This window comes from Polypterus senegalus, chromosome 9 (assembly GCF_016835505.1).
Source record: "Polypterus senegalus isolate Bchr_013 chromosome 9, ASM1683550v1, whole genome shotgun sequence".
Classification (NCBI taxonomy): Eukaryota; Metazoa; Chordata; class Cladistia; order Polypteriformes; family Polypteridae; genus Polypterus; species Polypterus senegalus.
This window is the reverse complement of record NC_053162.1, coordinates 27,128,175-27,150,308: the sequence shown is the minus strand read 5'-3', so window position 1 is coordinate 27,150,308 and position 22,134 is coordinate 27,128,175. Positions and strand designations below refer to the sequence as shown.

General features: G+C 41.5%; 1 protein-coding gene across 1 annotated transcript in view; it reads left to right on the top strand.

The window, feature by feature from the left end:
• Window positions 1-1,826: 1,826 nt before the first annotated feature.
• The window catches only part of cfap157 (cilia and flagella associated protein 157), a 44,891-nt gene continuing 24,583 nt past the window's right edge, over window positions 1,827-22,134 (top strand). The window contains exons 1-5 of the mRNA XM_039762766.1: window positions 1,827-2,029; window positions 11,500-11,771; window positions 13,239-13,392; window positions 13,605-13,872; window positions 19,821-19,951. Coding sequence (XP_039618700.1) covers window positions 1,896-2,029; window positions 11,500-11,771; window positions 13,239-13,392; window positions 13,605-13,872; window positions 19,821-19,951 — 959 coding nt within the window. The 5' untranslated portion in view covers window positions 1,827-1,895. The remainder of the gene's footprint in view (window positions 2,030-11,499; window positions 11,772-13,238; window positions 13,393-13,604; window positions 13,873-19,820; window positions 19,952-22,134) is intronic.

Here is a 22,134-nt window from a genome sequence, read left to right as displayed (position 1 = left end):
GATACTTAGAGACGTGTTCTTTTGGAAGTCGGCACCCTTTTTTTCCCCTCTAGACGTACTTTGCAAGTTGTGGCCAAAACGTTCTGATTTTGACTTCCTCAGTCCATGACGCTTGTTTCCAAATTGCAAGGTTTGCTTAGATGTTCTTCTGTAAATCCACTTGGTCTGATAGACTTTGAGCAGACCCCAAAGGAAGAAGTCTGGTGGTGTCCAATCCGGCGACCATGATGGCCAAAGCCCCTTTGAAATTACACTGTTGCCGAAGAGAGGACTCAATTTCAGCCATGCTCCTTGCTGATGTGTGACACGTTGCTCCATCTTGCTGGAAGTAACCTTCCATTAACTCACGATCATCCAGTTGATTTTGACATCACTTAAATGAATTGGTGACCCAATAGGTTTGCACCAAGAAGGCGTGCTGTTCAACATTGTACACCACCATCCTGATGAGAAGTCGAGTGACTGAGTGAAGGTGTACGGGCGGTATGCACCCAGAAGCTGCAAACGGAGGTTAAACATCACAATGGCTATCCGGAGCCTACCTCATCACCCCGACACATCCCGGCTTGTTCAAAGCTCCATAGACTGAGGAGCACATTGCACGTATGACAGTTTAATGGGCTCTGAGAGCAGGAGGAAAAAAAACTTCTTTGACCTGATGAGACAAAAATGAAACTCTTTGGGGAGAACTCCAAGCACTATGTCTGTTGAAGACCAGGCACTGCTCATCGCCTGCCTATTACAATCTCCAGGGTGAAGCATGATGGTGACAGCATCACACTCTGTATGCAGGTGCAGGTGCAGGGACATGGAGACTGATCAGAATTGAGAGAAGGGTGAAGACAGTAAAATACAGAGAGGTCCTTGAAGAAAATGCAGCTCCAGAGTGCACATCACCTTAGACTGGGGAGATGGTTCACCTTTCAGCCTGATACTGACCTGAAGCACAAAGCCAAAACAATGCTGGAGTGGCTTTGAGTGGCCCAGCCATATAGAACATCTGTGGGGAGACCTGAAGATGGCCGTTTACAGACACTTCACATCCAATCTTAACGGAGCTTGAGAAGATCTGCCTGCAGGAAGAATGGAATAAAATCCAGGTGTGCAAAGCTTGTAGAGACTTGCTGCCAAACGGGCTTCTAGAAAGTACTGAACTGATGAGTCTGAATACTTGCATTTAGTTTTATGTTTTTGATTTTTAATAAATTTGCAGACCTTTCAGAAAAGTTTCAGTTTGGTCAATTTTGGGCTATTGAGTGTAGATTGATGTGCAAAAATGGTAAACGTATCAATTTAAGTTCAACCTAGAACACATCAAGGGGTCTGGGCATATTTTCTGAACGCACAGTAGATATGGATGATAAAGACCGCCTGTTTGCAGCAACTGTGGCCAAGAAGGCTGGAATATGTGAGTCAGAATCTGACCACTGCGTTTTATGTCAAATAAACTATAAAGTCTCCAGTATTGATTGGCAACATTTAGCTTTACATTTATTAGGCAGTAGAGTCTCCTTAATGTTTTTACAACAAACCTGCGCAGATGAACTAAAAAACATTGCGAATAAATGCCTTCTCAGGAGTTCAGCAGCGTGAAACGCTGCGAACACTGTTTAACTTGTACAACACTATCGCAACTGTACACTTTGTAACTTTTTTTCCTGTAATTAAACATGCACCAGCGTTAACTGTTACTTGGCGGAAGACACCCTTGGAACTAACGTGCGCGCGTCAAAATACTGCGCACGCGCAGTTATAGGTTTGGTCTTAGACTAGGCTATAAAAACCTATGACGCCGCCTCCTAGCAACAGTACAAACAACTGCACGGGAAGGCAGGAGGTGCTGCAGGCTGGTAATCATCTGAGGAGCTTCAAAACTATACGCCAGGGTCTGAATTATGCCCCCCAAAAAGAAGAAAGGAGGGAAGAAATCGGGGAAAAAGAAAGCCGAAAAGGTCGAGGAGCCACTGACAGAAGAGTGCAAGGAATTTTACTTGCTGCAAATTAAAGACCTGGAGGAGCAGGTCCAGAGGTACTGTATACAGTACTGTTAACTTTGCTTTGAGTTTCGTATGTATTGATACTTTAAAATCAAAAGCACGTACTAAGTACTAAGACAGTAATTCAGTTCATTTAATTGCCTTGGATGCATTTAGAGTGTTGTGCAGCATGGCGACGCACAGTTTAGCGAGGGCTCGTTCTCGGAAGCGCGAAGCTTACGCGTCTTCCAAAAATACACGAAAATATGTGCGGAATAAGTTAACTGGAAAATCAAAACTGACCTGGTGTGAGTGTCGGTGTGTACGCGAGTGACCCCCGTCCGAAGGATGTTTACCAACGGAGTTGGCCGCCGCTCCGGGTTAGATGTAAGCGATTTCAGAAAACGGTGAATTAGTTATTGAGCGGATGTTGAAGAAAAGTGTATTTGATGTACATTGGCTATTGCACAGTGGAGAAGCGTGGTAGAATCTCTGTCTATGTCTTTCACGTCTATCCAAGCAAGCTATCGTTTTTTCTTACAGTACTGTATAGCTTAATACCTCTATTTGACTTTCTAGACTTTCATTTTAAAAGCTTTGATATGGTCTGTTCATAGAATACATTTGTTTTAGGAATCGCAACCTCTCGGAACATTAGGAATATCTGTTTAATTCTAATCTTTGTTGATGTAGGCTAATTAGCCATTTTGAAAACCATATTAAATAATGTTTTGACAACTGATGTTCAAGGTCTTAGTGAAAACAGATTAAAATCGAATTTGCATATTATGAAGTTATTTAATACGTCGACTGTTTTAAATACATATGGCTTGTTCGGGAAGTGTTGTGCACTAAGCATAAGGAGGATTTAGATAAGGACTGGTGATGGGGCATCAGAAGTCAGTTGTGAATGATTGATGGGAATTTCTTTGTGTTTGTCCTGCCGTGATTTTCAGTTTTGTTCCTTACAGTTAATTTATTTAATTTGACGTATTTTTCTTTTGTTTAATAAAGCATCTATCTATCTATCTATCTATCTATCTATCTATCTATCTATCTATCTATCTATATATCTATCTATCATATAGTGCCCTATGTATCTATCTATCTATCTATCTATCTATCTATTATATAGTGCCTATCACATCTATCTATCTATTTTTAAAAATGTCGTTTGTTTAATGGCATTTTATGGTTCTTTATAGGGTTGTGCGGTTCCTTTTAGAATTATTGCTTGACCAAGCACTATTTGATTCTAGAAAGGGTTCTTCGTGTATGAAGATGGTTCTTTGTGTTTTAAAAACTTTCTAATATGTAGAAAAAAACTAAACACTTTTGTATGTCTAGATACCTTGCAGGACACTTAAGAAAACCGGCACTTATCCTGTGTAGTCCTTATAAATCTTGATTTATTGGTATTTTTACAAATATGTTACCATCTACTCATTATAAAATAAAGGTTCGTTCTGGAACCTTCATGTGGATGGGTCTTTTGCAACCAAAAATGTCTCCTCCATGGCATCGCCCAGAAGAACCCCTCTGACACCTTATTTGTAAGCCTCTATCTCTCTAACTATCAATGAGTGCATTTTCTGTCTGTCTGTGAGTATTATATAGTGCCTTTCCTATCTATCTTTCCATGTGTCTACCAATGCGGAAAAAGTTTATCTCAATTTGAAAAACATTTCCGACTATTACCATTTCCATTGTCTACTTCGACAAACAAAGCATTAAAACATTTTTGGCATACAATTCTTTATATGAAGTTATGATTGAAGTCTTTTTAAAACTGTTGTGCTGCCTTGCGTTTATTAATCCGATGGCACACATTATTAAAAATTAAAAAGAAACCAATTCCGCGATACTTCAAGCAATCATAATCAAATATGTTTGCGTGATTTAAACTTAATTTCTGGTATTGCCACCATGTCCTTTCATTTTCGGCCCCGTGTATTTCTCTTTAGCTTATACTGACTGATTATGGCGCAAGGCAGGACCCTACCCAGGCCGGGACCCCACCTACCCCACCCACCCAGCTACGATCTGTTACAAGGGACAACTGTAAGGCCACTGCAGTTAACTATGGGTAACCAAATGACCTAAAGCAGCCTGGTCGTGTTAAATGCAAACATTATAAAAAGCGCGTAGTTTAATCGACCCTTGTCAGTGCTGCTCGGATAGATGGCTGCCGGGCGACTGCGCCCCTGAATTCTTAATCCGTTTTGAGTTTTCTCAATTATAATTATTAAAATTGGTTCAAAACGTGACACCCATATACATATGTTTCATTTCATATTTCCGTTTCTTTTCCGTCAGGAGTCCGCACACTTCATTAATGAGTTCTGCCTGATTTGAATCCTGTCGTTTATTTTGTAAAGCATATAAAAATCCAGTCATTGCCCTCTTTATAACCTTCTAGGTGACACAGACAGACCACCAGAAACCACACGACGTGCCCGTCCGGCGCGGCTCGAATTCTCCGTGGTTACGACTGTACACAGTAACCGCGTCCCGGGAGAGTCACCCTTTCAAATGTCGCTTCTTGAAATAGAAGCTCGAATTCACTGGATAACTCACTCCCTGTTTCAATTAATTAATTCATTATTTTATTCGTATTTTCTATAACCCTCCATCATATTCTAGAATCGGTGACCGGAGCGCGACTCCCATTCTGCCCCGCCGCTGATCCGAAGTGCACGTCCGGTGTTCTAACGAAACATCCTACCCATCGATATGATCTACTCACTGATACTACGCATGCGCACACCAAAATTACGCAACTTTTCCTTACTACATTAATGCACTTGTTACAGTTTACTGCATAGGTATTTACTGTCAACATTTTATAAGTTGTATATTTTACATGTGTGACTTTTAATCATGTACAGACCATTGTATCAATGCACGAGTAATGACTGTCTTGTGAAATCTTTGCATCAGGCTGTGTCTCTTTCGGGCATTAAATGATGCATATTGAATAAATTGAGAAATGTTAACATTTCCATAAATTTGATAGACGACTTCTAAATACAACATGTTAAATGATGACGTGGTATAACGTTATAAGTTTAATGTTACGACTTACAATAAACTACGGTAGCGCCGCAGTCCTCCGTACCCAGATAAATGCACGGACCTATCCTTTTAAGCAGCGTTTTAGCTGTCATTAGCAATTCACTTCTTTGTGCAAGGGTATTTTATGAATAATTCTCCTAATTGCCATAAACTCGCAATCCTACTGTTAACGTACTGGAGAATACAAATGTGATAAATACAGAATATTATAGGTCATAAAAAATTATATCACAGAGTTAACCTTTAAGCCGCTACACTATTAAAAGTAAAGGTTCTAAAATGGCACTTTACTGGGTTACCATCGCCTTTTCATGCTGTGATTTGTTTTCTTTGCATGTGTAATTAGCTCTTATGGCTCTGTAAAGTTTCCTAATATGTGGAAAAATATGAAATCTTTAATGTCGAGTGGGCTAATGCTGCGGTCCTTGTATCTCAAGTCAGGTATGTGCGCTGGGAATGACGTCACCCCTTGAGCTGTCCGCGTTCCACAAAAACGTTTGAAAAACTCCAGGAAACTTTACAGTGCTAACTCCATCGGAATAAATGACAGCTGATAACAACGCCTTGCGCAGAATTCTGACACGTGTGAAATGTAAATTTGACTGGCATAGGCGGTCACGGCGCATTACTACAGCCCCATGTAGAGTTCCTATCATTATTTTGTTTAGAAAACAAATGCCCGGACCGAACCGGATCACGAAGAAATGTGTGTCGCGACATTTGAACACTACATACCTACCAACACTCGGGCTCAAAGCGAATGTCCGATTATATTTTACGTTAGCGATGTTCGGTCTTAACATCTGACGACCTAAACAGTCCAACAATAACACGAACAACAACAACGATGACGAATATGCCAATAATAATAATACTCCTTAAACTGTAGCGTAGAAGAGACAGATATGGCGAAATAAAATTAAACGATCAAAACGGCAATAGGACTACAGCTCTTGAGTGAACTGCTAAAAGCCGAATTAACCCAAACTTTGATCGCCCCCATTAAAACTTGTGTTCAAACTTAGCAAATATCGTCCTCTGTTGCTCACCACCATTCGTGAGATTTGCTTGGGTATGCGTTTTTTTTGATTAGGTAGATACGGTTATTTGCATACACGAACATATGGTAAATGGGAATTGTGGGTAAAGATTCAAATTTAAATATAATCATATTCTCAGTTTCACTGAATGTTGTCATAATGATAAGTTTTCAAATTATTGTATTAATTTAAATGACATGCATGTGTTGTGGTAATATCAATTCAAAAATATATATAATTATATATAAAATATCACCATCTTCAAAAGACACCTTTTCAAATAGTGGTTTAAGTAGATTTTCAGTTTCAAGAGATGGCGTTTCTTAATTTTCTTCAATAGATAAACCCATCTCATTATCTTTAGAGAAATGTTAAAAGTGATGAGTGATGCCTACTCATTTTCTGAACTGGGTACCCCTCAAGAGGGCATTTTTCTGAGGAATTCTTGTAAACAGACTTTGCTGTAATTTGACATTTTCAAATTGTGTATTTGAGGTCCTAAATACTTTGCTGTCCCCAGTCCTGTCTCCCGGTCTCTCTGTACAGGTCTGGCACTTCTTCTCAAAACAAGAGGTGGCGGGGTGCCGTTTACAACTTCACCAAGGCAGCAAAAATCCGAGTACCGGCTCTGGTAGCAGTACAGTATGTCCACAGATAAATCCTGGACACTCACAAATACTATTCCCTTTGAAGTGGGAAGTTGGAATTTCTGAGTTCCTAGTTGGAATTTTCAACTTGAGTATCAAGTGTCAGATTTCCAACTGGGAAACTCGGGGGCTGGTCTGTCGAGTCCGAGTCTGTGTGATTTCAGATTATGACGTTAATCCAAAAATGGTGATGTACACCGCGGATTTCAGTGAAAGCTGTTGTCTTATAATCCATATTAGCGCTTCTGTCTATTTGTATGTATGGTGGGATGTTTTCGAAAAAACAGGCAAACTTGCCACACACGTTACATGCAGGGCCGGCGTCCCCCGAGGGTGCGGATCATAAGAGGGGGTCGACCCAGCCACATGGCTTAGCTATTGAACAGCTTCGCCTAGGGTGCAAAATAACCAGACACTGGCACTGGCTACATCACAAAATAAAAGCTTGCTTTTTCCAACAGACAACATGGCGTGCCTTTGTTAATTTTTGTTTTGTTTTTCAGTGTGTAAAAGTGAACAGTCTGAGTAGAATTGTTTGGTTTTTGGTTTTTTAACAAGCTCAGCTTCTGTTCGGTATTATGTGAGTCATTAACTTCTACGTGCTAGTTAGGCTGTAAATTAAAAATGACAATATATCAGCGGACAATGTGACACAGGGGTCCAGGCTTTGGACTGCAGACCCCGAGGATGAGGGTTCAGATCCCACTACTGACACTGTGTGACCTTGAGGATGTCACTTCACCTACTGTACTCCACAAAAGAAACGGAACCAACTGTATGTGTGAAGTGTTGTTAGCCATGTAATAATACTTATACAACTACTAGGGGGTTCGCCCCCTTCTCGCTTTGCTCCCCAACCCGCCGGCCTGCGCACCGTGCCAGCCACTTCGCGTCTCTACCGCCTGCATTGTGAAGAGGGGGGCTGAATGCACCCCAAGGAGACGCTCCTCCGAAACCCCCCTTAAATGGTGATACAACCGGAAACATCCATCCATTATCCAACCCCGGGCAGGGTGCCAGCCCACCCACACACACTAGGGACAATTTAGAATTGCCAATGCACCAACTTGCATGTCTGTGGACTGTGGGAGGAAACCCACGCATACACGGGGAGAACATGCAAACTCCACGCAGGGAGGACTGGAAAGCAAACTCGGGTCTCCTAACTGCGAGGCAGCAGCGCTACCCACTGCGCCACCGCGCCACCCCAATCAGAAAACAAATACCGTTTTTTTTTACCTCCTCTTTGCTCGATCAGCTGCTGGCTTGCTGCTGCTGCTGTGCCACATGATCTGCAGCTCGCGTGGTGCTTTGAACATTTAAAGGCCTTACAGTGGCTGTCCTACTCTTTGTCTTTTATTTCCGGCCCCGGGCGTGGCTAAATCTCTTGGCACGGTCTCTAGAATAAGAAAATCTAACAACATCACATTAAAGTTCGATAAATTCTGAAAAGAATGATACCAAACATATAGATGTAGGTTTTAAAGTAAGCCCGATTTAAAACGTGACAAAGACGTCACATAAAATCGTTGCCCTTTTAGGCTCAAGATTTCATACACAGAGAGAGTAGATTTAGCTCGAGAGCTGTTGATCTGTCATAGCTCTAACGTGCGTGTTATGAACTAAATGAGAAAGCTCTATGCAGTGTTAATGAGGACAGAATTTGAATTGTTGGCTCCGGTAATGGTCATATTACTCACCGTATACCCGTCGACCCTTCTAACGCTTTTCTTGACAATCAATTGTTTGGCAGCTCAGCTGCTGGGCATCTAACTGGTAAATTACGGCCCATTGTTTTACTGCTTTTTGAGCTCAAATGAATGAATGTGGACGCCTGTGCCAGTGTGCCCAATGGTGGACTGTCACCCCATCCCAGTAGTTGGTCGTCACCTTCTACTCAATGGTGCAGAGTAACGCTAAGGCTCCCCTTAATTTGAACTCCATCAACAGACAGATGAATGCTTTTGGGTGTCACTGAGATCTTCAGAGGGCAGAGGGAGCCTGCACTGGTATTGACAGAAGGGGAGCACATCTTGTGAAATGCTGAGGCTTTTACTTTCCTGCCGTGCCATACGAGTGTCCTTGAATCCCTGATGGCAGTGACCGCTGGCGCCCTGGGTTTGAGGACAAGCTTACTGAACCGACTAGTGGATGGTAATGGTCCGCACTAAACAAGGGAATGTGAATAACTGCAACACAAACCTTGGAGCTTTACTGCTACATGCCACAAGATTTATGGGTCATCTTGAAGAAATCAGTTAGGAAAATAAGAAAAGAAGCACCGTACAGATCCTCCATCGTTTTCGGAGTGCGTATTGTTTTATCTGTTCCTTATTACAGCATACAGTGACTCGTCCCTTGGTGTGATTTTTGGTGATGCCCTCAGATTTGATAAACTTCCTTGTTAAAATCAGCTCGGGGTATTGGCTAACGTCAAGCCCTTTCTTTCTGTAGATGATTTCAAAACATTAATTTGTCACTTCTCGGCTTGACTATTGCAGCTCATTATACATTGGAGTTCATCAGTCGTCCCTTGCTTGTCTTCTCCTCATCCAGAACGCTGCTGCCAGGCTTCTAACAGGCACTCAACAACAGAATCGCGTCACAGCAGTCTTAGCGTCTCTTCACTGGCTTCCTGTTCCAGTACACGACTGGGTTTAACATTTTACTGTTTGATTAAGTCTGTGAAGCGTTTAGCCCCCTTTTACCTTAGTGACCTCTTAGACCCTCACCCTCCTTCACGATCACTGAGCTCCTCTGACCCAAAGTCAGCGGTCGTGCTGAGATCTCCACTTGAGCGTACGGGGGGCCATATCTTTACAGTAGCTGCCCCTAAGCTTTGGAATGGTCGGCCTTTTTATATCCCGTCAGCACCAGCTTTGGTCACTTCTAAATCCCACCTGAAAAACTTTCTTTTTGACTTTTTTTATTTTTTTATACTATTAATTACACTACTTATTTAATCATCTTTTGGTATATTTATTTTATCTATACCAGGGGGCTGTGCCCCTGCTCGCTTCGCTCGCCAACCCCTGGGTTTGGTTTACCGGATATACAATTTAAAGAGATTGTTATTTTCATGGGAATTGTTACAAATTCATTATTTTCTCTTACTTTAAAAGTTCAGTAAAAACAATATTTGGAATTAACTTTTCTTCAAGATCGCATTGAATTTTGATTCCATGTTTGGTGTTGCATCGTGAAAAACTCAATGTATAACTGCCCTTGAGTGAATATCGTTTCTTTCTCTCTAATAAATAAATTAGATTTGTTAATTGTCATAGCAAAAGCTATTCTAATGGGAAACTGTAAATGTTTTAATACGAATGGCATCTCGAGATCAAAACCTCACACACATACGTTTGTGGTCTGCAAATAATACGCACTCAAAACCAAATAGTACCGAAGGAAAGAAAAAAAATGATCAGATACAAAATGAATATCGTTTCTTTCTCTCTAATAAATAAACCGACTTTTTTGAATGTTTGTCCCTGTGATTTGTTAATTGTCATAGCAAAAGCTATTTTAACGGGAAGCTATAAACATTTTAATACAAACGGCATATCGAGGTCTCCTTTGGTGTCGTGTTATTCACAGAATATGTACTACATTACCTTTCTTGTCGCCTGTTAAAATTTGTTCTACTTTGTCTTCTGCTCTGTCTTTTACTAGAAGACCACATGCGCTTCGCTGCAGTCGCTGTAGTTGGAATAATTATGTATCTACATGCAACTTATAGAGCTTCTTTATATACAACATTTTTGGTTTGTCCTGCTGGAGCCAAAGTATATAAATTTTCTCTATGACTAATTCGTGAACATGCTACATAAAAAATAGAAACGGGAAAAACGGCAAAACCGCCGAGAACAACAGTAAATGAGATAAAGTAAAAGTCTACTAAACACTAAAGTACAAAAATGAAGTAGAAAGTAACAGTAAACCGCAACACCGCCGGGAACACCGGCACACCGCGTCTACTAAACACTAAGAAACACTAAGTAGAAACACTAAAGGAAAGAATACTATTCAGTAAGTACTGCGTCTAGTAAACAGTAAATCAGTAAAAGAGAGAGGACTAAACATTAAGCAAAAACAACGGCAAGACCACGTCAGCTGCGGAGCTCAGCTCAGAGCGAAATGAAGTGAATGAAATGACGTAAATGGGAGGGAAGATGATCACGTGACTCCCCCACCCGCCTTAACTCTCGATCCCTCCACAAACACACAAACACAGTCTCTCGGATCCCAACTCTCCTTTATATGTATAGATTTCTGACCCCGATTGGACCTGCTAGGTTTTCAGTTCCACTTGGTCCGGGCTGATTATTATTTTCCCTTTTTTCACCGTGTAATAATTTCCGTTTGTTAGCGCTAATGCGATCTTTACTATCTTTTTTTTGATTCTTTCAAATTTTACTATTAGGGTTGTGAAGAGCTGGTGTAGGGCCGTAACCAACCCAGGATGGGACACCAGTACACTGTGATCTCCAGTCACACACACTCCCATAGTCAGACTCGTACAGAACCAGTTTAGAGTTGTCAGTTAGCGTAATGAGCACCAGTCTGTGGATGTGGGAGGAGGTTATAATAGAGAGATGTTTCTTTGAGTATTTATGGAAGCTGTACAGCAAGCACTTTGGTCTCCTTCTTGTTTTAAATGTGCTTTATAAATAAAATGGACTTGATTTGACTTAAAGTGGTTTGCATTCGCAATAAGTCCTGAGTGTTGATCTCCCCTCCTGCCTTTTGCTTTCTCTGTAGATACCAAGCCAAATGTGATGAGCTGGAAGTGCGAGAAAAAGACCTGATCAATGAGTACGAGACTCTGAAGAAAGACAAGAAGGAAATTGTGTCTTTCTTGAAGCGCACCCTCGACCAACGAGCAGATGAGCTGGCGGACTTAACTGATCGCTTTTTGGGGCTCCAGCAGGCCAAAGAAGCCGAGAAGGTGGCATTTGAGGCACAGCTGGCTCAACTGCGGCACGAGTTTCAAGAGACCAAAGATCAATTGACCTCTGAGAACATGGTCCTGGGTAAGAAATGAACCTGTATATGTGCAGTGAGGTCTGCATGTTCTCCCCGTGTCTGTCTGGGTTTCCTCCGGGTGCTCCGGTTTCCTTCCACAGTCCAAAGACATGCAGGTTAGGTGGATTGGCGATCCTAAATTGTTGGTGTGTGTGTGTGTGTGTGCCCTGCGGTGGGCTGGCACCCTGCCCGGGGTTTGTTTCCTGCCTTGCGCCCTGTATTGGCTGGGATTGGCTCCAGCAGACCCCCGTGACCCTGTAGTTAGGATAGAGCGGGTTGGATGATGGATGGATGGATGTGCAGTGAGAAATATTAAAGTGAAGGGAAAGATAACCAAGAAAGCAAGGTAGGCAGAACACATAGTAAATACACGCGATGTCTAAAATTTCTAAAATGAGGAAATACATCTGAAAGAGATTTTTTGGAGAGTATTTATAATAATTATGACATGACAGATAGTTTTCAAGATCACCCCTTGTAAGGGAACACAGTCAGGCTTGGATCTTTGAGTCACTCTGCTAATCGGGCAACGGCAAAGTCCAAGCCTTATCCATAAAGCATGTGAGCCTCCAGAAACCCTCTTTCTAGGAAATGTTAAGTTTCAAGTTTAAAGCCTTGCGGAAATCGGCCTCAGAATTTGCTTTTTGTTTGTAGTCCTTCAGTATTTGGGTAATCTTTAAAGTGCTGTCCTTTAATTGCCAACTCTTCTCCGATTTGCCACAGTCCTCTTGCCATCAACTATTCTGATGCATGTAACGGTACGTTTAAGAATTCTTTGAGCCAATGTCACATAATGTTAATTCCAAACGCAGACGTTGATAAATGTACAGTGCGACCCACAGTCGTGATCAGTGAGATACGGGAAATGACGCTTTTTACCATGTAGGCTAGCAATATTTTCATAATCTGTGTCCTATTAGCCCTGCGATGAACTGGTGCCCTGTCCAGGGTTTGTTCCTAACTTGTGCCCTGTCTTAGCTGGGATAGGCATCAGCAGACCCCCGTGACCTTCTTCAGGACTAAACTGTTTAGAAAATGATTGACTTCCTGTTTCCTATTAGCTCTCTCTCGAAAACATTCTCATTGATTTAAAACTGTTTCATTGTCCTCCATACATCACCTCAATAAAACGAGAAGTACAGTATCTGTATGTCTGTGTATCCATCCATCCAGTTGCTACTCAGTCTCAGTTATTCCGAAAATGGCACATCTCAAATATTTGAAGTAATAAAATGCATTGCGTTTGTCATTCCAACAGATGGCGCATCACGTACATTAACACTTCTTTTATGATTTCCATACCAGATGGCTTATAATAGAGACCTTGGCATTGCACACGCTAACACTGAGGTCTATGTTGATTAGTTAGATTTCAGCACTGCTAGTATTCCCTATTTTGCTGATTTACTTGTTCGATTTTCCAATTAAAGAGTCATTGACAAATGCATACCTGTGTACTTCTGTGATGTTTGTAGCTGGGAAGTTAGCATCACTGGAGGAGTTCCGGCTCCATAAAGAGGAGATGATAGCCAAAATAGCCGGCCTGGAAGCACTTGTGAAAAGCCAAGAGGATGAGCACCAGGCTGCCATATATGACCTGGAAAAGAAAAATGTCCTGGACAAAGACAGGTCACTAATCTTCTTTAATGATAATTGATATTAGACATTTTGAAGTGTTGGGATTTGTATTGCTATTTAATTGCTACTGCACACTGTAGAACTAAAGGCTATTTACTGTACACGTCTAACTAATCTTAAACTCTCTGGTAGTGCTATAAAGAAGCATATCATTTATTAACTGTGATTGTCTTTTTAATTTCCTCTACTTCTAATAATTTTAGGCTGAAAAAGGAGATGTTGGAGAGAGTTGCTTCAGTGGCAGTTGAATTCCGTCGGGTGTCAGACAAGCAAACGGCAGAAACCACAAAACGCATGATACGAGAAAATGTGCTGTTGAGTGCTCGGCTGAGCAAAGCGTCGGCCAAATGCATCGAGGTGCTGGAGGAGAACCAGGCGCTCAAAGAACAAGAGGAAATTCAGAGACGCCAGCTGGGAGTGGTGGAACAGGGGCAGAATGACCTGGCCAGGAGAAGTATCAGCAACCAAAAGGTAGGTGTGTCGTAGTTAACCGAATGTGAAATGTCTTCTGTCAGCCTCATGTGCAGCATCACTACATGTTCAAAACCCGATTAATGCAATTTAGGGTTGTGAAGAGCTGGTGTAGGGCAGGAACCAACCCAGGATGGGACACCAGTACACTGTGATCTCCAGTCACACACACTCCCATAGTCAGACTCGTACAGAACCAGTTTAGAGTTGTCAGTTAGCGTAATGAGCACCAGTCTGTGGATGTGGGAGGAAAGCTGGAGAAGCCCGAGGAAAGCCTAAGCAGACTGGCAGAGCGTCCAAAATCCACACAGACAACAAAACAATGAGGCACAAATCTAACGCCTGCCCGGGGAGGGAAGCCGAGAACTTTAAAACTCTACAGTGATGGTGAACAGACCGGGATCTGAGGCCATGATCATTTAAAACAGCAGCATCATTTACCACAGTGTCTTCTCTTCTCTTCTCTAGCCGACCGACACATTACTGCTGTCACAATAATACAAACCATTTTACACACACGTTTAACAAGTCCAGCACATGTTGGGTCTGTGTGTTTAAACTGAAAGGGCAAAACTCACAGTATAACAAATACCCCTTTGACAAAACCTCACACACATACGTTTGTGGTCTGCAAATAATACGCACTCAAAACCAAATAGTACCGAAGGAAAGAAAAAAAATGATCAGATACAAAGTGAATATCATTTCTTACTCTCTAATAAATAAACCGACTTTTTTGAAAGTTTGTCCCTGTGATTTGTTAATTGTCATAGCAAAAGCTTTTCTAACGGGAAGCTATAAACGTTTTAATACAAACGGCATATCGAGGTCTCTTTTGGTGTCACGTTATTCAGAGAATATGTACTACATTACCTTTCTTGTCTTCTGCTCTTTGTCTTTTATTTCTGACCCCGCTTGGACCTGCTAGGTTTTCAGTTCCACCTGGTCCGGGTTGATTATTATTTTTCCTTATTTCTCCATGTAATAATTTTCATGGGCGGCACGGTGGCGCAGTGGTAGCACTGCTGCCTCGCAGTTAGGAGACCCGGGTTCTCTTCCCGGGTTCTCCCTGCGTGGAGTTTGCATGTTCTCCCCGTGTCTGCGTGGGTTTCCTCCCACAATCCAAAGACATGCAGGTTAGATGGATTGGCCCTAGTGTGTGCTTGGTGTGTGAGTGTGTTAGTGTGTGTCCTGCGGTGGGTTGGCACCCTGCCCAGGATTGGTTCCTGCCTTGTGCCCTGTGTTGGCTGGGATTGGCTCCAGCAGACCCCCGTGACCCTGTATTCGGATTCAGCGGGTTAGAAAATGGATGGATGGATGGATAATTTTCATTTGTTAGCACTAATGCGATCTTTACTATCTTTTTTTTTGATACTTTTGAATTTTACTAATTTCACATTCTTTAACTTGCTCTGCATGTGTATCGTGCCAGCGTTTTTGAACGTCTTTATGAAGTTCTACTTTGTCTTTTCCTCTTTCTCTTTTATTTCTGACCCCGATTGGACTTGCGAGGTTTTCAGTCCCACTTGGTCCAGGCTGATTATTATATTCCTTATTTTCGGTAATTTGCGCACAGATTATTGTTGTTCTTTTTTGCAGTCTTTTCTCTCCAATGCATTTGGGTCGGTTTTTGACGCGCTGCTCTTTCTTCTTCGCTTAGTCATTGACGTGTCATGTAGAACGTATAAAATTATTGTCCTGATAAAATTTATAAGAGCTGAGAGGGCAGGAAGTGTGTCACCCAAAAGCATTCACACGACTGAGAGGTTAGATGACCGTGATCTTGTTTGAAAATGAACTCAATACCAAGTAGTACCAAAGGAAAGAAAAAAAAAAAGATCAGATAAAAAGTCTGCAGATAACTAGTACTATTGATAATGCAATTAAATGGAGAATCAAAAAAAAAAAGATGATGCAGGTGGATGTAACTTTCTTTAGATTATTCTAAGAGTAAAACCAGTTTGCCCTACCAGTATGGTCTGACCAGTATGTAGTTAGATCACTGCAGGTCTTTGTGTGAGCACCACACATTTTCTATTTGGGAGTAATTCAACTCCATAGACCAAGATTTATGAGTGTCTTCTCAAAGAATCAAATATCCTGGGTTTCTTTGTCACTTCCGCTCTGTTTTCTCTCCTATATCCATTTGTTGCTTGGTCAGCTCTTTCCCATGATGTCAGCTTTTTCTTTCTTAACCCAACTTGCATTTAAAACTTCTGCTACTGCATTGACTCCTCCCCTTACTGCCAATGCATATTGCCTATTGGTCCTTTTCCCATCATTAGAATATGATTTGCTCATTTATTGTCAGATGCCAACAAGCGACTACACTTTTGCCCATAAAAAAAAGTAGCAATCAACAGGTGATTACAAACAAGGAAATGAATTATTCACGTGATATCTGTTTATAATCATGAATTGCATTACTGAGTTTCAGAATATAATAATAATATGTTTTATTTATATAGCCTTTTTCCAGTGCTAAAAGTGCTTAATATAATATACATTTGTTCAGTTATATGTAACGTAGTATCTAATTTGGTAATAATATAATATACTGCATACTGTATATCCAAATGTACACACACATATATTGTGGGATTTCTGAACTCTTTTGAGACCCTCCCTAACGGGACAACATGTAGAAGTGCGACTGCTATGTCTCTTCAGATTTGCTTGTCCGTCGTCAAGTCAAACCATGCCACAGAAACAACTACAAGCCGACCGCTACCCCAAGATGTTAAGGGAGGACAATTTTAAGGTCTCTATTACGTTGGTTGGATGTGAATTCCCGGCGCTGCAGGAACAGATTTCTGGGTTGTCCTCTATTGCAGTGGAACATCTGCAGCGGGAAGAGGAGGTGCAAAAATGTGATTATGACAAGACGAGTAAACTCTGTGAGATTAAGAAAGGGGATTGCATAACTTTCATGCTGAATGACTAGGTCCAGCCAGATTCAAGAACATATGTTCCCAAAAGTCAGAATTCCCGGTTGATGGAAACCTATGCAAATTTTTCCTATTAATCTTTTAAAGGAGTGACACGACCCCCAGCAGGTCCTGGTCACATCTGCAGCGATCCCTCAGACTGAAGTCGCCATTGGGGATGAGTTAACTGACACTCGGAAGGCAGAATTGCTGTCACTGATTGAGAGGAATTCCGTCTTTTCAGACACGCCTGGCCAAACAGAAGTTGCAGAACACAAGATCGTGACTGCACCTGGTGTTACTGTACAAGTGCCCCTGTATCGCCTTTGGGAGGCAACAAAGAAGGTGACACGCGAGGAGGTTCAATAAATGCTCAAGATGGGAGTAATTTGTGAAAGCAAAAGCGAATGGTGAAGCCCTGTTGTGTTTGTCTCAAAACCTTATGGTTTGGTTCGGTTTTGTATTGATTTTAGGAGGTTGAATACAATTTCTAAGTTTGATGCATACATGATACCAAATGTGGATGACTTACTGGAAATGCTCAGGTGGGCCATGTATATTTCCACCCTAGATCTCACAAAGTGCCCTTGGAGGAGTCCAGTTGCGAGAAGAGTGCCACTCCAGATGGTCTTTTTTAAATTTTAAGGCTTCCTTTCAGTTTCCATGGTGCACCATTGACCTTTTAGTGGATAATGGACCAGATCCTGTGTCCCCATTCTGCATACGTGAGAGCTTTTATAGACAATGTAGTTATTTTCAGTAATGACTGGAGATCTCATCTCATCCACCTGCATGTGGTGCTTGACAGGCTTAGGCTGGCAGGGTTGACAGCTAACACTAAGAAATGCAGACTGGGTATGTCGGAAACCCATTATTTGAGATATTCCATGGGGAAGAGTTTGCTCAACCCTCAAGTGGACAAGGTTGAGGAGGTGCTTGCGTATCCACATCCCAAAACACAGAGGCAGGTTTGTGCTTTCCTCAGGCTCGCGGGATACTACAGGCGGTTCATGCCCAATTTTGCACATTGGGCTGCCCCCCTCGCTGACCTGACAAAGGGCAGGAAGAACCGTAATGCTGTCTGGACCAATACCTGCGACAGAGCAGTCTCAGACCTAACAGCCGCTTTATGCTCATTCTGTGAAATTCAGACTTTTTGAGGGAATTTATTCTGCAGACGGATGCAAGTGCTTTCGCTTTAGGAGCAGTACTTTCACAGTGTTTTGAGGGGGAAGAGCACCCAATCACGTTTCTCAGTAGGAAACTGCTTCCCATGGAGGGCAATTACTCGACCATTGAGAAAGAACGATTAAGTGGGCTGTGGAAGCCCTCCGATACTACTTGTGGGTACAGTGGTTTGCCCTAGTGACTGACCATGTCCCACTCCAGTGGCTCCAAAGACAGAAGAATATGAATGCCCAGCTCACTCTGTGGTTTATTAGTTTGCAGATTTGCTTTTGATGTTCGCCATCATCATGGGACTGCACATATCAATGCTGACGTTCTCTCAGGCCTGGCCGAGCCCGGCTTGACCAGTCATTTTGCCCATACCGGTGTGGACAAAGCTAAGGAGGGGGATGTGAGACTTCTGAACTCTTTTGAGACCCTCCCTAGCTGAACGACATGAAGAAGCGCGACTGCCTGCCACATCTTTTCAGCGCTGCTTGTCCGTTGCCGAGGCAACAGCAGATTTGCAGAGCTACAGAAACAACTACAAGCTAACCACTGCCATGCGCAAAGTGCCGGTCGCCCGATGGGCAATTCAGGGAACATTATTACTTGGCCTCTGACCTGGCCCCAACCCTGCCTGTTGTGCCTGGGTATAGTAGAATAGTAGATCCATCCATCCATTTTCTAACCCGCTGAATCCGAATACAGGGTCACGGGGGTCTGCTGGAGCCAATCCCAGCCAACACAGGGCACAAGGCAGGAACCAATCCTGGGCAGGGTGCCAACCCACCGCAGGACACACACAAACACACCCACACACCAAGCACACACTAGGGCCAATTTAGAATCGCCAATCCAATAGTAGATCCTGCTACAATAAATAACCTTGTTATATATCCTGTTCCGAGTTGAATAAAGCCGGTTTTGATAAAGTACTGAGACTCAGCCTCAACTTTGGAGTGCAAGACATTGACTCACACGTCACTAATATATATATGTATATGTGTGTATATGTATATGTGTGTGTGTGTGTGTGTGTGTATATATATATCTATATATATATATCTATATCTATATCAATGTGTATGTATATATGTATATGTATGTATGTGTGTGTGTGTGTGTGTGTGTATATATATATCTATATATATATCTATATCTATATCTATATCAATGTGTATGTATATATGTATATGTATGTGTGTGTGTATGTGTGTGCGTATATATATATATATCTATATATATATCTATATCTATATCAATGTGTATGTATATATGTATATGTATGTATGTGTGTGTGTGTGTGTGTATATATATATATATCTATATATATATCTATATCTATATCAATGTGTATGTGTATATGTATATGTATGTGTGTGTGTGTGTATATATATATATATATATATATATATATCTATATCTATATCAATGTGTATGTATATATGTATATGTATGTATGTGTGTGTGTGTGTGTTCCATTTTAGAGGCAGGCTGCTCCCATTTTTGACACAGTATTGACAGCAAAGCAGCGTTCAGCCCTAGATAGGTAGCTGATTCATTGCAGGGCTTTTGCATATCCACACTTTCTAGAGCCAAGTAACCTACTACACATATCATTGGGCGAAAACCTGGAGAAAAATCCACAGACACAGGCAAATCGTTGCAAACTCCACACAGTCTTCTAGAGACAATCTGAACCTGTGACTCTAGAGCCGTGGGAAAGGTCTTTGTTACAATGTTGTTGATGACTGGTCTTCTCGGTTTCATGAAATGGTCAAAAATGTCTCCTAGCAGCCTCTTGAACTTCAAAATTAACAGCAAATATATGAACTTGTATACTTTTTCCAGATAGTGAGAATGCTGACTGAAAAGTGCAAGACACAGCAGAATATTTTGCAGTCATATGTGATCCAAGATCAGGAGACCACCCAGCTACAGTCCAGACATGTTGTCCTACAGAAAGAACTGGATGCAGTCCGGTAAATACTCTAGCTTGTTGTTTAAACACTTTTAAGATGGGACAACCAATTCTAATTGTGTTTTTCCATTTTTTGGTGCTTTGTTAAGCTTCTTAATTATGTGTAACAAGATGCCTGTCATGTGTGGAGTATACCAGATTTGTTTAGAGTTGTCAATTAATTTTAAATGTATGTCTTTGGGATGTGGAGGAAACCTAGATGATCAGAGAAATCCACACATGGCGATTGAGCTAAGAATTGTGCCTGGGTCCCTTGAACTGTGGGATACCACACTCTACTAGCTTTATAAAGTTTTTTCATAATCATTTTTTTATTGAAGTACAATATTTCTGTCTATTAATTCCTATACAGCATTTATATTCAATATATTGTTTTTGACGCAGTAATCTATGCAGATGGGTCTTCACAAACATCCTGTCTTTCCAGGAATCTAATTTGGTTTATAAGTCCTAAATGAGTAATTTTATTTATCCATCCATCCTTAAACCCATTTAATTTAATTTATTGTCACAGTCTGGAGTTTATCTCATAAACATCAAGTGTAAGTCAGAGCCCACGCCTGGCCAAGTGACAGGCAATATTTACTTAAAGCGCTTTGAGTAGTGAGAAAAGTGCTATATAAATGCAAAGAATTATTATTATTATTACTAAAGAGTGACCTTTTGGGTGGGCTATAGGGCAAACTCCAAACACAAATATGAGCAAAGCCGTCCAGGTAAATAGTGGCAGCTTGTTTGTTAAATATAAAACATACACCGGCAAGACACAAGAAGTGAAAGTAATACAAAATAACAAAGACTAGAACTTCTCTGGGTCCACCTAATGCAATATACTGTAGGCTCCCCCTCTTGTGTTATTGTGGGAAACTCTACCAACCACTTCATAAACACTCACTGACAAACCAATCTTCTCCTTCAAGAACCTTACTGGCCACTCTTTGTCCTGCCAGGCAAGCCCTTGCCAACTTCTTCCTTTCTGACTACCAGCTTGTCCAGCGTATGCCCCATAGCTTCTTTCAAGTCTGGCCCCAGGTTACTTCCGGGCCTATCTGAAGTTATGCACCTAAGCCTCCTCAACACAGACCTCCTCCTGATGAGCCATCAACACAGAGCTCCTCCCGATGGCCCCTGGTGTCTCTGCCAGCCTCTTGGCTCCTTTTTAATGAAATGACTGTCTGACATTTCCCACAGCCCCTTATTACACGGATGGGGAAATTAGGACCTCTGGACCTGCATGTGACATTTGTAATTCTTGTGTAGTTTTGTAATTAGAAACAAATAACATTCCATACAGTCAAGTCAAATTTAACAAATCAGAGCAAAATTTGACCATCACCCAAGAGAAAGAGCAACTGAAGCTACTCTATAAAAGGAGCAAGAAAAGAAGGGTATCCTTTTCCCCGAAATGCAAGCTTATTCTAAAATGTTATTGGTTAGATCCTGCCATATTTTAAAGTTTTGCACAGATCCTCTAAGTGAGAATTAGATTTTTTTCCAATTTCAAGTAGTATATAACACCAGTTACCCACTGACTTAAGAGTGGTGGGATGGGATTCTTCCAGTCGAGCAGGGTAAGTCTCCGTGCCAAAAGTGTAGTAAAGGCAATTACAGTCTGTTTGTCCTTCTCCACTTTAAGCCCCTCTGGGAGTCCACCAGACACAGCTGTTAGTGGATTAGGAGGTGATTGTGACTCCAAGGCTGTCTGATCGGCATGCAAAACGTTTTGTCCAAAATGTTGTTAATATGTTGCAGGCTCAGAACATGTGGCCCAGTGAGGCTGGAGCTCGATTGCAATGTTCGCAGGTTGAAAGTTTGCCCTAGAAACATTTTGGACAATTTTAAACAAGATAGATGTGCTCGATAAAAGATTTTAATTTGAATGAATGAATGTTTTGCAGATATGGAGCTCAAGTGTATTCTGTGCATGGCTGCCGCCCTTCCCTTTTTCTGAAATTTTAAGTGACAGATCCTTTCCCAGTGTAGTCTTTGAATGGAAGGAACTTTATAAAAATATTTTTATAAATTGTAGAGATGCTATCTGAGTCTTCAAGACTGATGAATAATTCTTCTGGAATAAAACAAGGTGGAAAGTGAGGAAAATTGGGCAGGTTTAACAAAGTTTCTAGCTTGAACGTAGTGGAATAATTGTGTTGATGAGAAGTTGTATTTGAAATTGTTCGTAGG